At 41.1% G+C, this 14,392-nt stretch overlaps 1 protein-coding gene across 2 annotated transcripts in view; it reads left to right on the forward strand.

The window, feature by feature from the left end:
- Window positions 1-14,192, forward strand: part of KLHL29 (kelch like family member 29) — an 869,600-nt gene extending 855,408 nt beyond the window's left edge. For both annotated transcript variants that reach the window (XM_075598451.1, XM_075598452.1), the window contains 2 exons: window positions 6,498-6,642; window positions 10,987-14,192. In XM_075598451.1, the coding sequence (XP_075454566.1) occupies window positions 6,498-6,642; window positions 10,987-11,170 (329 nt within the window). In that variant the 3' untranslated portion in view covers window positions 11,171-14,192. The remainder of the gene's footprint in view (window positions 1-6,497; window positions 6,643-10,986) is intronic.
- The last annotated feature ends 200 nt before the right edge of the window (window positions 14,193-14,392 follow it).

The raw sequence follows: 14,392 nt of genomic DNA on the forward strand, positions 1-14,392 counted from the left end.
GTATGGCGGCTTTTACTTGTCAGTAGTCCATTGCCTGATCTGCTGGGAGACCCTGATATGAGGCCTGGGCTTCTCCTATGAGGAGCGGGGCCAAAGCAGTTGCCCAGCGATCTGTAGCCCAGCCCTGAGCTTCGGCAACTCTTTCAAAAGTCAGCAAAAAAGCCTCTGGATCCTCATTCAGAGCCATTTTCCTCAGGAGTATCGGGGGTCTGCTGGTCAGTTCTGCACCGGCAGACCCTTGGAATTGGTTCAGCAGCTTGGCAATCCGCTCATCCTGTGCTGTCTGTAGTCTTTCATCTCTCTCCGCTTGCAGCCGGGCCTGCTCGCACAGAAACGCTTTCAACATTTCTTCCATTCTTGTGTGTGTGTGTGGCCCTTTAACTGCAGGAGCCTTTTGAAAAAAATATCAAATCTCACTTCTTGACAACCATATGTTGCAGGGTACATGCAACTACACACGTGGGTTTCTTGACAAGGCTGTTTTATTTTGCCTTGAAAAATATACAGCACACAAAACAAAAATAGCTATTTTTCAGCAACAAACGAAAATGGCTTTTCCTTCAGCAAACCGAACAAAACAGTTTCTCTTTAGTAGACAGTTTATATATATGCAGCTTCCCTTTTTCTATGCAGGGGACAGACAGTTCACAGTTTCACTACTTTGCTTACTCAGACCTTGTTTTCAGGAATCACTTTCGCAGCTTACTCCTCTCTCATCAACAGCCAAGATCCATGTGTCTATAGCCTGGGTTTTAACACACCTTGATTAGGCAGCTGGGATCCAACTAATTGTCCTGAGGTTCCCAGCTGAAGTTAACCTAGTCAGTGCTGCACTGCAGACTAGACATAGGTTTTCCAGGCATATAACTGGTGGCTTTTATTTACCCTGTCACACAGCACAACCAACCTCACACTGAAGAGACCCACAAGGTCGAAACTGTCTGTCTGTGAGTGGGTTTACTGGCTATGCATCTCATCCCAGGCTATGTTTAAAACCTCACTAAATGCCAATGACTTGGAATTTCTTGATAGTTCTATTGAAAGACTCATTAAAGACACCTAATTTTCTGAACTTGTCATATAAAAATACCTTCCTTTTTAAATAAAGCATTGTGCCTGTCAACAAGAACATTTAATGGCCTTTTCCTCAGTACTCAAAGAACATAGTTAATGACTTTTACCTCTACAACAATGATGTGTGTGTGTGTGTGTGTGTGTGTGTGTGTGTGTGTGTGTGTGTGTGTGTGTGTGTGTGTGTGTGTGTGTGTGTGTGTGTGTGTGTGTGTGTGTATAGTGGCACTGTGTGCTCATTTGCATGTAATTTCCCAGAATCCCTTGTGGAAGTGCTGTGTGCTGGGTGATAATGGTGAAAGGCGTGGTTGCAGACCTGTCTAAGACATGCAAATGAGCATACAGTAATATTTTCATTATATATATATATATACACATACACATATATATATATATATATACATATATACACATATATATATATATATATATACATACACATATATACATATACATATATACATATATATATATATACTTATATACATATATATATATATATATATATATACATATATATATATACATATATACATATACATATTCACATTCATAAGGCATAGAAACCGCACAAGGGCTAGTTATATAGTTACAGTATATCAGCAGGGAAACAAGGGTTCAGAGAACACTTGCTAAATCATTCAGTACAAGAAGTATTCACAGGGAAAGGGCTAGTTACAGAAACACTTTCAGAATCTCTAGCTGTATCAATATTGAAAGGGTTAATTAGGCAGCACCTTCAGAGTCATGAGGTATATCAGAAACAAGAGGGTTTATTAAGCAACATTCCCCAAGTCATTAACTGAATTCGGGTCATTAGGTATATTGGGGTCATTTTAAGATCACTGTATAGTCCCATTTTGATTAGCTCCCAGCAGCTGTAATGTTAGGTGAATAATTTAAAGTATATGTAGCTAGAACAATCTCCGCAGCACTGACCTGGTTACCTAGGGTCAGCAGAACCCCAAAGTAGCAGATCATTCTCCCCACCGCTGGCTGGAGGTACAGTACATTGTTAGTCCATTAGCCAGCCATGCATATAAATGTGGCGGAGTAGGTGGCCCGTCCACTATAAATGACCACCAGACAATGGAGGGTTTTAAAAGGATGTTTCGATGACTCAGATTTGTGCTAACACTTTTACATGTATTTTTAATAAGAGATACAAGGACTGAGCTTTCATCATACATTAGTCAGACCGGACAGAAAATACACTTTCTGCACCATTATAGAATCAGAATGGAGTGTGTCAGAGATCGGAGCAAATGTGTAGAACTGAGGACAGATGCATTTTAAATGTGTGAAAAAGACAAGAGTGCAAAGCAGCGTGTGGGGGAGGATTACAAATCCTCATTGCTGTCTTTCATACTGCGAGCCTGCTTACCAGAGCTGTGCTGTGTATAAAGAGTCTAACGCAGCAGTCTAACCGGCTCTGGCTAAAACCAGCAAAATGCTGTGCGAAGGGAGGAGTACACTGACAAGATACTAATACTGTCATCATTTGTCATCAGCGTCATTTTCAGGTAGTGGCATCGTGCACCCTGCACGAGACCGCAATTCTTTTTAAAAAGTCTTTAGACGCCTTTTCTGGAAAGAAAAAAAAACCCGCTTTATATATTCAAACATTAAAGGGGGGGGGGAATATTTTTTCAAAGAGATTCAGTGTTTGTTGAAAAATAGCGTTCCGACTTAATTTAGAAATAAAAAGCAGCAGTACTGTGTACCCTCTATCATAGTTCAATCACGGTCTCGTCTAATCTCTCCTCCGGTACGTAGCGTCTCTCCACCGATTTTCTGCCAGAAGGGCCCGGGGAAACATTTCTAATTTAGTTATCACAGGGAGCGAAGAGATTTCAAACGTGTTTAAAGCGTATGACCCAAAAGTAAAGTTACAAAAGGTTAGCACAGCCCCGGTGAGCACAGGTCTGAAGAAAAGCACAGATACTGTACTGGTAGGTCAAGAATAACTGGGAACAGCATAAATAAACAAATACGAACCAGCGCCTCAGAAATGGTCCAATACAATGTCCGAATGAACCTCTAGGTAATATAGTAAACCTTAATTGGAAGTCCAATCTTGCACCCCTGGACAGGCTTGATGGATCCGTGGAGATGCGTCCAGAGATATGTGGGATTTAAACACAGAAGAAAATCATAGTGTATACGGCTGACACAACTAAATCACATATAACAAACAAAGACTCACCACATAAAACTAACAAACAAAATCAACAAGACATTTACACAATGTGCAAGACTACAAGAAACAACAACAAATACGGCTAAAAACAGATAAGCTCATTTATTAAAAAAAATTAAAAGACAATAATATTCTACAAATAGAGTAGCGTGGCGCTGCTGGTCTGGTTGGAAAAACCAGAATCCTACTCGCAACAAACGCGGAGTAAACAGGCAAATCCAACTGTGGCAAGAAGACTGCTGCTACTCCACCGTTGCAGGGGGACATCGGCAGAGGTGGACGTCGGGCAGAAGAGCCTCTCGCTGCTAGTTGGTGGTATATCCCCGAGCCTGAAACCCAGCACACGCATCTCCTAGGATTAGCTTTGACCTTTAACGTTTAGCGTTTCGTGTATGTCACTTCCTCAGGAGTGACGCACACGAAATGCGTAGGGTTTAAGGTCAAAGCTAATTCTAGGAGACGCGTGTACATTTTTTTTGGACCATTTCTGAGGCGCCGGTTCGTCTTTGTTATTTGTACTATGTTCTGATCTTGTTCGATCAGGTTTGGTGTCAGGCGGCCTCATCTCATATATATGAGTTTTCCTTGTATTTTTGATTTTACTAATCAATATAATCACATTATATTTGTTTACACAGCAAAAGCGCTTTTAGCACCATCTTTCTTCTTTTTTTTTTGGAGAACAGCATAAAGGACTTGTAAAAACAAAGCCCACCAGAACAGTATTTTATTTTAAAGAAAAGTGTGACACATTTGTAGAGCATGTCCCTTTTTTGCCTCTCACATACGCTAGTGGAAAGTTATATACCACAAGTATGTGGTTATTATTATAATTTATTTATAATGCGCCAACGTATTCCATAGCGCAGTACAATAGGGTTGAAGGACGCATAACAAACATAAGCATACATTCCTACAGTAGGTAAGGAGGGCACTGCCCCACAGAGCTTACAATCTATTATGAAGGGTAAGTATAAACATAGGGTTGCGCTCCGTTGAGAGCAGACAGGGTTGAAGTTTAAAGCTTCATTAATTAATTTTTAAGAGAACTCCCCAATATATATATATATATATACATGTAGAGGTATCAGTACCATGTTAGCCGAGCTTCAAAAATCAAAAAATAAATAGATGATACTGTTCTGTGGCTAACGAAATGCTTTTATTTGTGCGAGCTTTCGAGATACACTGATCTCTTCTTCCGGCGATGTTACAATGAATGAAGCAAGCAAAAGGTATACTTAACAGTGTCTATTGGAATGTTATCTGTGCTGGTCCTTCCCCCGGTGTGGATGTGTTTTATGGCTAGAGGTGTCAAAAGGTTCCTGAAAGCAAGTGATGTAAGAGTGTGTGTATCAGTGTAAATAAAAATGAATTGAGAGCCCACAGTATATACAGTGCTTTACAAAAGGTGTGTGTGGAGTGGGAGTGGAGCATGGCAACCCTCAGATCGTTCATCTTATGGCCAGAGTCAGAGAAATGTTCGCCAACAGGACTGTCAGACTTTATAAACCGTGGATATAACCACAGAATTGTAGACAAGCAAATTCACGAAGCCACCAGAATACCAAGAAGTGATCTCCTTGAATACAAACAGAAGGAGACAAGCGACAGGGTACCTTTGGTGGTCACATATAACCCACACCTAGGAGCCCTACGCAAGATCGCCAGGAAACTACAACCCATCCTCCAGGAAGATACAAGACTGCAACAGGTCTTCCCTGAAGCACCCTTACTATCATACAGACAACCCCATAATCTCAAGAATATTATTGTGAGGAGTAAAGTATTCAGCAGTACAACTGAATGCGGGACAAAACCATGCCAGAACCCAAGATGCAAAACCTGCGCAATGCTCTACACAGCGGACACAATACAAATACCACACAGGAATCGGGAATACAAAAACAGAGGAAGGTTCACCTGTTCCTCCAGCAATGTCGTGTACCTCATCATGTGCATGAAATGCCCAGGGGGCTGCTACTACATAGGTGAGACAGGGCACGGGCTAAACAAGAGAATGAACCTGCATCGCCACAGCATCACACGCGGAACAAGAGACAGTCCTGTTGGCGAACATTTCTCTGACTCTGGCCATAAGATGAACGATCTGAGGGTTGCCATACTCAAAGGTAATCTTAAAACACCGAAAGAGAGACGGTTGCATGAATACAAATTTATGCAACTGTTCGGGACACTTAGCAGTGGCCTAAACAGAGATCGAAATTTTATGAGTCATTACTGACACAAGTGAACTCTCTTCCCATGAGCGCTAAAGGCCATGTCTGTACATACTGTGCTATATATATGCCCACACAGCTGTCTCTTACACATACTAATACTCCTTGTTTTTCCATCCCTATACACCAATAGGGACCACATAGTATCCACACACACTTTTAGGTCTGCTACAATCTCTCACATTTCCACACCCACCCACACCATTTATATCCACTCCCACTCCACACACACCTTTTGTAAAGCACTTTATATACTGTGGGCTCTCCATTCATTTTTATTCACACTGATACACACACACACACTCTTACATCACTTGCTTTCAGGAACCTTTTGACACCTCTAGCCATAAAACACATCCACACCGGGGGAAGGACCAGCACAGATAACATTTCAATAGACACTGTTGTTAAGTATACCTTTTGCTTGCTTCATTCATTGTAACATCGCCGGAAGAAGAGATCAGTGTATCTCGAAAGCTCGCACAAATAAAAGCATTTCGTTAGCCACAGAACGGTATCATCTATTTATTTTTTTATTTTATATATATATATATATATATATATATATATATATATATATATATATATACTCACACACACACATATATATATATATATATATATATATATATATACACACATATATATATACACACATATATATATATATATATATATATATATATATATATATATATATATATATATATATATATATATATATATCATATCTTTTCTGAAATCCAAAGCTACCACAGTAGATATGTTTACGTCTGCAATGAACTATGGATTCATAAGGTGTGTACATACAGTACTCTTACATCTGTAAAGGTCTTTTACTGCTTTATAAGGATGAAAAAGATCATGTTGGAGCATTTTTTTAATGGGAACACTTACTTGGAGCGATTTACTGGGACTGCGTCTTGTGTTCACGGAGTAAAGACTTTTCTCACTGACGTACCCTTTTCCCCCCTCTTATCTGACAGATAACAAATATGCCCCTGCGGTCACTCTCAACGGCTTCATTCTCATTCTTGGGGGAGCTTATGCCAGAGCAACGACAATCTATGACCCGGAGAAAGGAAATATAAAAGCAGGTCCCAACATGAATCACTCCAGGCAATTCTGCAGGTGAGAAAAAAAACATAAAAACTGTGTTGCTAAACCGTGTAACAAGAATAAACCGAAGAGGGAACCCGAGGGTAATTGGCAACGATGTGCAGAACGGAGATTCTGCAATCAGAATTAACCATTGGTAGTAATTTACTGCTTGGTGCTGAAGTGGCCGAATAACACGATGAGCACATTAACATATCCCAACAATTACAGTATGTAACACATCACATAATGTCTGCAAAGATGGACATGCACGTGTGCACAGCACGGGTAGCGATGTCTGTGTCATGTTTTGCACTACCACGCTTGTGTTGGCAAGTTGTTTGTGAGTGCGGAGGGGATACTTTGAATTTCTTCAATGATTTTTTGAGACCGTATAAAAACACTTTTCTTCCTTCCCTTTTCGCAGTGTTATGAGACTGTGCCAGGTCTAAGCTTGTACATACAAATATGCATGTCTTTTTTTTCAACCTCATCCATGTATTAAATGTAAGAAACTTGTTAAACAAATGTCTTGCAATCTAAACAAAGACAAAAATACCCAATGCTACATCCAAAGTGACAGAAAATACACAGTAAAATACTTAAATGTTTGTATTCTCATATGTAAGGGTCATTTATTTAGAACCCTTTGGCCAAAGCGTCTTAAGCCTGCAGCCACGTCACGGCATGACCAGTATGCAGGTCCGAACACTACCTGTGAGTATTCTCATAGACCTCTGCAGTGGAGGGAGAATGGTTTCAGTGGACCTGTCCTGCACGTGGAAAAACCTGCTACTTAAAAAGTTGGGGAGGAGTGAGCTTAACCCCATGGAGGAGGGGCCACTAACCTCCCAACAACTGTTTCCAGTTGACAATTAATGAAAACACAAAAAGCGGAAAATAAAAATAAAGGCTGTGTTTGTGGATGAATAAGCTGCAAAAAATGCCAGGCACCTGAAACCATTAAACACACTGACATAATGAAGCATTCTTACAATGTGGTTGCCTTTAGATTTAATCAGGGCTACTCCTTAATTAACCTTATTTCCTTCTTTCTGTCACTAATACTTCACTGTATTTTATTGACTACCTCTCTAAATCATGGAAGTAAAGCATTATCTACGCATTTAAGGCTTAGCTGCTTGCCGACTGGCTGAAGGGAGTGGGCGTTGTTCCCATAAGAATTTCGTTGCTTCTGATTGGATAGGCCTCCCTGTGTAATGTACCTTTGACTAAACTCCAGAAACACATCAATCTGAGTGACTGACAGTCTCCATCTGCTACAATATTCCATAGTGCCAGCTGAATAGAAATTCACAGCTGGTCTGATGGTAATATACGAGACAGTGTTTTCTCTAAATATTTATTATAATCATTCTTTTACCTTAAATGAGAAAGCAATAACAGAAATGGAGACAAAACCCCCCATAATTTCCTAATAGTCAGGGGTTTCACAATTGAAATAATGTTCTATAGCCTTTTATAGAATTTTAGGGGGGTTGTTTTTGCATACATTCTCATTTGTTCACTTGCAATTGGTGCCACTTTGACAAGTGATAATGACTGTCAGGGGGGCATCTCTGTGTTGTGATTTCCCTGTCTAAAGCACATCATGTTTAAAGTGAACATGTATACAGTACAAACCCCACAGCCACAACGTCCCATGGCTTTTCCACTGTGTGTAGCTGCGCTGACAGATTGACAGTCAAACTTAACTTCAACAAGATGAATTAGCAAGACTTGTTAGCATCTATCTTTGTCCCAAAAGCCCAGCACTGTATGGATTTTCCAACCTTTGGTTTTGTATAACAGTCGTGTAAGAGACATGTGCAGAGTTACAACCAGGGAGACAGATTTGGGGGGATATTAAACCATGGCTTTATTCAGCCCATCACTTTAAACAATGCAGAAACTAAAAAATAAATAAAACAACCTATCCCTTTGTAAGGGCGAACTCACTTCCCCTGTCCCTATCTGCATGGCTGAGAGGATAAGCCTCTTACCAGCCTATAACCTCAAAAGTCCAAAAGACATACCTGTAAACAGGGGCTCTTTGTGTCAGGCTCAGAGTCTGGGTTTGGGTTGGTGTCTGTTGAGGGGCCAGCTTCTAACAGGTTCCCGGGTTTGCCGTGCCCAGAAATAGAGGGCTGGTTCCTGGTGTCTTGATGTTAGCAGGATGTGAGATGTGCTCAAGACAATCATCTCCTTTTGCAGCACAGTTGTGACTGTGTTCAGGAGTCTCTCTCCTGCAGTTTCCAGCAGGAGGCATTTCTACAGGTCTGATTAGCCAGGTGGAGACTGGTTAATTGTCTTTAGCTGCAATTAACCAGCCCGCTGCTGGATTCCTCAGACCACTAGAGGCTTTCTATTGAAGCCTTATTTAGACAGGGTTAAATCCCTGTTAAAAGCAGCAACACAGCAGTCAATGTACTTTGCATTAATACTTCTAATACAAGATACAGCTCAACCCCCATATAACGCTGTGTTTGGGGTCCAAAGAATCACATCACGCTATAAGCGGATCACGTTAGAAATAATGTACAATTGTACGCATAGTACAATAAAGTATTTAAGAGACCAATAATCGTGTTGTAAAGTATTCATAAATACAAAAATTGGGAGCCACGCTTGCACCACGTTATAAGCGGATTCGCGTTGTAACGGATCACGTTATAACAGGGTTGAGCTGTAGTTTGAAACTAAGCCATAGTTTACTTTCCAAAATTGTAAATAATTTAACTATACAGGATAATATATATTTATACTTTTTTTTTAATCAAAGGCGCAGGCACACCATATCCATACTTGCAACAAACTAGATGCTTTTTTGCTCAATGTTTCGGCATACCTTCTCTGCATATAACAAGCAATGGCAAGTGTACACGTCCACAAAAAAACAAAATAGAGTAAATACTTCACCCAACCAAAGTTGATGAATAAGACACAACATTGTATTTAATTGATCAAATTATGTATATTATTGTCAAATACAAAAAAAAGCTATGTTTCGGTCTGTTCTGGTAACTCCAGAACTTCTGGGGTGTATTCTTGAATATAATTTATGTCCTGAATTGGGATTTTGATAAAGTTTACAAAATAATCTTAATCACATTTCTAGAAAAACTAATTAAAAACACAAAACACAGTTCTTACACAAACATATAGCTTGTTTTGTTTAATAGGCTTGGCCAAGTACTATTCATGTGAAATGGTCATAGTGTAAAATTGAAATGGTGCAATGAAATCAGTAATGTACCACACCACACTTTTTGCGAGGCATCACTAGCTAGACCAGTCGGGGGGTGTTTTCCCCGACACCCAGCCCCAAAGCAAAGTCTCTCACATGGACATTTCAAGCAACAGACACATTGTACCCAAGGGAGGGAGAACCCACTGAATAAGTACCCCCGTATAATTAATAATTTGGTGCCACTGCAGATCTCCACTTTATAATTCTGTAGAATGTATGACATATTTGGGGGATTTATAAGCACACTGAGTAAATAAAGCAAAGCATGAGATGTGCAAAACGTTCTCAATTATTTACATTCACATTTGCATATTTCCCAACCTTTTGAGGTTATTTCGCAGGTGTTTTGAGAACTGTGGAAGTCAATGGGTAGTTTACTAAATAGATCTCTTTCTCGAACTTGGATGACAGTTTCGAACATTTCTACCCTTCACGTGTAGTATCAGTGACTCTCTCGTCTCTCTCTCTCCCCCCCCTCTCCCTCTCTATCTCTCCCTCCCCCCTCCCTCCTCTCCCCCCCTCCCTCCTCTCCCTCCCCCTCTCCCTCCCTCCCCCCTCTCTCCCTCCCTCCCCCCTCTCTCCCTCCCTCCCTCCCTCCTCTCTCTCCCTCCCCCCTCCCCCCTCCTCCCTCCCCCCTCTCTCCCTCCCCCCTCTCTCCCTACCCCCCCCTCTCTTCCTCCCCCCCTCTCTCTCCATCCCCCCCTCTCTCCCTCCCCCCCTCTCTCCTTCCCCCCCTCTCTCTCCCTACCCCTTCTCTCCCTCCCCCCCTCTCTCCATCCCCCTTCCTCCCCCCCTCTCTCCTTCTCCCCCCCCCCCCAAATGTGTGAACCATATATTGGCATATTTGGTCATCTCTAATCCATTCCAAACTAAATATGCATTATAGGAAAACTTGGCAGCTTCATGCCCATACGATAATCAGGACCAATGACCTCATAGACACTAATGATGTTAGCCTGTCAGCAACTTCCTGCCACTTAAGCTCCCAAAAATACTGCTACGTTGGAGGTGAATTTTCCTTATGCAAAGGCCGTCCAAAATAAATTGATTGAGAACAGATTTGCTACTTTAATAGACCCAATGTTTAACCTTCTCTTTTGTTTTGATGTTTTTTTCCCCCCTGGCAGCGCTGTGGTCCTAGATGGAAAGATATACGCTACGGGTGGGATTGTCAGCAGCGAGGGTCCCGCCCTGGGAAACATGGAATTCTACGACCCCAAAACAAACACATGGACTGTGTTACCCAACATGCCTTGCCCTCTTTTCCGCCACGGATGCGTAGTGATAAAAAAATACATTCAAAGCGGTTGACATGATGAAAACTCTGAAGTCGGATTCCTTTTTTCCCCTCTCTTCTTAACCCTTTTGTGTCGGCTCAGAAAGGGTTCATCAAAAATGTCCCTGCATTAGCAGCTTTTTTTTTTTCTTTTTTTTTTAAGGATTAGTAAAACAGAAAAAGAACATTTTTGTTTTCCTCTGTAGGTTTTGAATAACGTCTACATTGAATGTAGAAAATCATCCTCAACTTTCGGTGACGCTGGAGCGTTGGACTCCAAGCTGTGTATAATACTGTACGGTTATGAGGCAAATGTGTCACTAGGTACCATAGGGAAAGTCATCAACCCAGGTGCGATGGATGTCCATATTTTATACTTGGGAGCAGTGAATTAAGATCGGGGGTGAGGATCTGTATTTTACTAATAGATGTGAGGCTTGGATTTATTAGGTGCGTGTTTAGAGTTGTGCTAACAGATCACGGGTGAGAATATTCCAGAGGGGTGTTTAAAACTTGGCTTTTGGTTATTCTCACGAAACAGAACCGAGTAAAATGTTGGCCACAATGAGGGAGGGGAAAAAAACAGTTTGTCAAAAAAAAGAAATTCCCAGGAGTCCATCCATCTACAGTTACTTATTTCTAGACTGTTCTCTAAATTTCAACTATAAGATTCTGGTCTTGAATATGCATACCTGCCAACTAACAAAATATTAACTGTGCGATAATGACACACTCTTGGTTTTGTAAGCCCATTTGCTGGTCTGTTGATAACTTTGATATAACGGCCCGGGATTTACTTCGCTCAGATAAGGGGTGTTGGAGCTCGGTACTGTATTACCTGCCATTGACTGGAATGGCAATTAACATGGGATCGAGCTCTCATACCTCACATTGTAGCTTAGTGAACGTCACAAGATCTGAACGACGACCAGCCTGGATCTCCATCACAAGGTTGTATGGACATGAATGTGTCGTTTGCAGCTTCCCCCTCCTTATAATGAATATAAGCGCAGCCGTTAATAGATCTCCTACCATGTTTAATATCTTGGTCCACTGAGTATGCCGTGAAGCAGCATCCAGTGTTAAAAGAGGAGGCCCGCTCCATTCAAGCGAACAGGAGTAAACTCTTCTCTAACACAAGGAAGTGACTACACATTATACTGAAGAACGTTTGATTATCATGTATGATATTTTTCATACTTTTTCAAGTATAGACCCAAAAGCTTCATTACAAACCACATAACACATGCCCACAGCGGCAAAGATCCAAAGGGAGGCGTTTGGGGGATATATACATATATATGTATATATGTATATACATAAATATACATATACACACACACTCCTTTATGGAAAATAAGTGATTTTCTTTTTCAATCACTCACTGCAAACAATAGACATTTTACAGGCTTGATAACCACAGAATATCAAATAGATATTCTTGCCATTAATAGCTAGTCAGGAGCTCATTTACAAGCAGGTGAATAAGACTGCAACGAATCCAAGGTTGCGGTGATCAGAATTGTACAGTAGTTGACGGGTTTCATGAGATTTCCTTGAAGAATGAATGGTGTCCATATGTCTTAGAAACACAAAGAAAGGAAATCTGAAGCGTATCGCAATAAATAATGCAAAAAAAAAGTGTCATTTTAAACTAAATATATTTTTGACCTTGTGAGTGGGACTTGACGTGTAACCCTTTCATGGCCAGGTGGGCTTTCAACAGATGGCACCTGGATGCATTGCAGACGCTTCGGGCAACAAACAGGTTAAACAAATTAGTACTAAAGGGCCTCATGACCCTTGCAAAGCAAATGTTTTTTTATCCCATTGGCTGCAAAGGAACCATATGGTGAATAGCTGAAGCACTACAGTCAGAGAGATTAAATCCGTCCTTTCTGGTGTCCACGTCCATGAAATCTGCTCTGCATCATACTGCATGTGCAGCAAAGCATGTTTTTAAAACAACCATAACCTACAACATGGCTAAATAGCACCCCCAGATTATAAAGTGGTTTGGTAGAAATGATCAGTTAAAGTGTGATGTTACATATTGATATACTGAGCACCATTAATTATTCCTTTAAAGAAAACACTAATATTTACCATATGACATATTTACTAAGCAGCGCTACTCTAGAAGTCCCCTCACAGCCCACTCACATGAATGTGCCATGCGGTATCTTATAGAATAACACTGATTAGCAAATATGGGCCTATATGTTTTAGTTCTTTTTTTGCATCAATGTGGTGATGTCCCATTGCGTTCATACACAGGAGTGCTACTTTTTAATGGCACTTTGCGCACTGGCGATAATACCATCTTTTGCTAGCAATGGCCTAAAAATGTACGTTTTTCGCAAATGCTACACTCTCTTCTCCAGGTGTGTGTGCCACAGACGGACCTGAAATACAATGCCTTATAAAAGAACAGGCAAATTGCATAGAACTCCATTGTACTAAACATACCATAGTTACAAAAGATCATACTATAATGCAGTGTTTCCCAACTCCAGTCCTCAGGGAACCCCAACGGGTCAGGTCTTAAGAATATCCCTGCTCCAGCACAGGTGGCTCAGTCAAAATGACAGAGCCGCTGATTGACCCACCTGTGCTGGAGCAGGGATATCCTTAAGACCAGACCTGTTGGGGTTCCGTGAGGACTGGAGTTGGGAAGCACTGCTATAATGCTGGAAGTAGTTCTAAGTCAAGGTGTTGGGGGTAGAAATACGTGACGTCAATCACTTTCCGTATAAAATATTCAGATGCAACATACAGATGTAGCGGTCGTTATTGCACTATTAACATGTTAGGAGATCATGGCCAACACCATTTCTCCTACGACTTTTGCTGCTCGTTATGATTTTTTTCAATGGCACTCATTAACTGTTACAATAACGGACGCTATATCTGTACTGATATCAGGATGTGTAACTTGTTTGCTAACACAGCTTTGAAATAAAGATACCATTACAAGCCATGTACTGTAGTGCCGACGAGTATTCTAAAACAAATCTGGGGCAATCACCAACAAGACCCAGGTACATGCTGGGTACATGCTGCAACATTTCAGTGACATTTCTGCAGACAAACTAATGGCCCATTGGATTAACAGCAGGGGTCCCTGGCAGTCCCAATTCAAACTGAATGGGACTGCCAGGGACCCCCGCTGTGTTAATCCGATGGGCCATTAGTCTCTGCAGAAATGTCACTGAAATGTTGCAGCATGTACCCAGCATGTACCTGGGTCTTGTTGG

Source organism: Ascaphus truei, chromosome 4 (genome assembly GCF_040206685.1).
Source record: "Ascaphus truei isolate aAscTru1 chromosome 4, aAscTru1.hap1, whole genome shotgun sequence".
NCBI classification, from domain to species: Eukaryota; Metazoa; Chordata; class Amphibia; order Anura; family Ascaphidae; genus Ascaphus; species Ascaphus truei.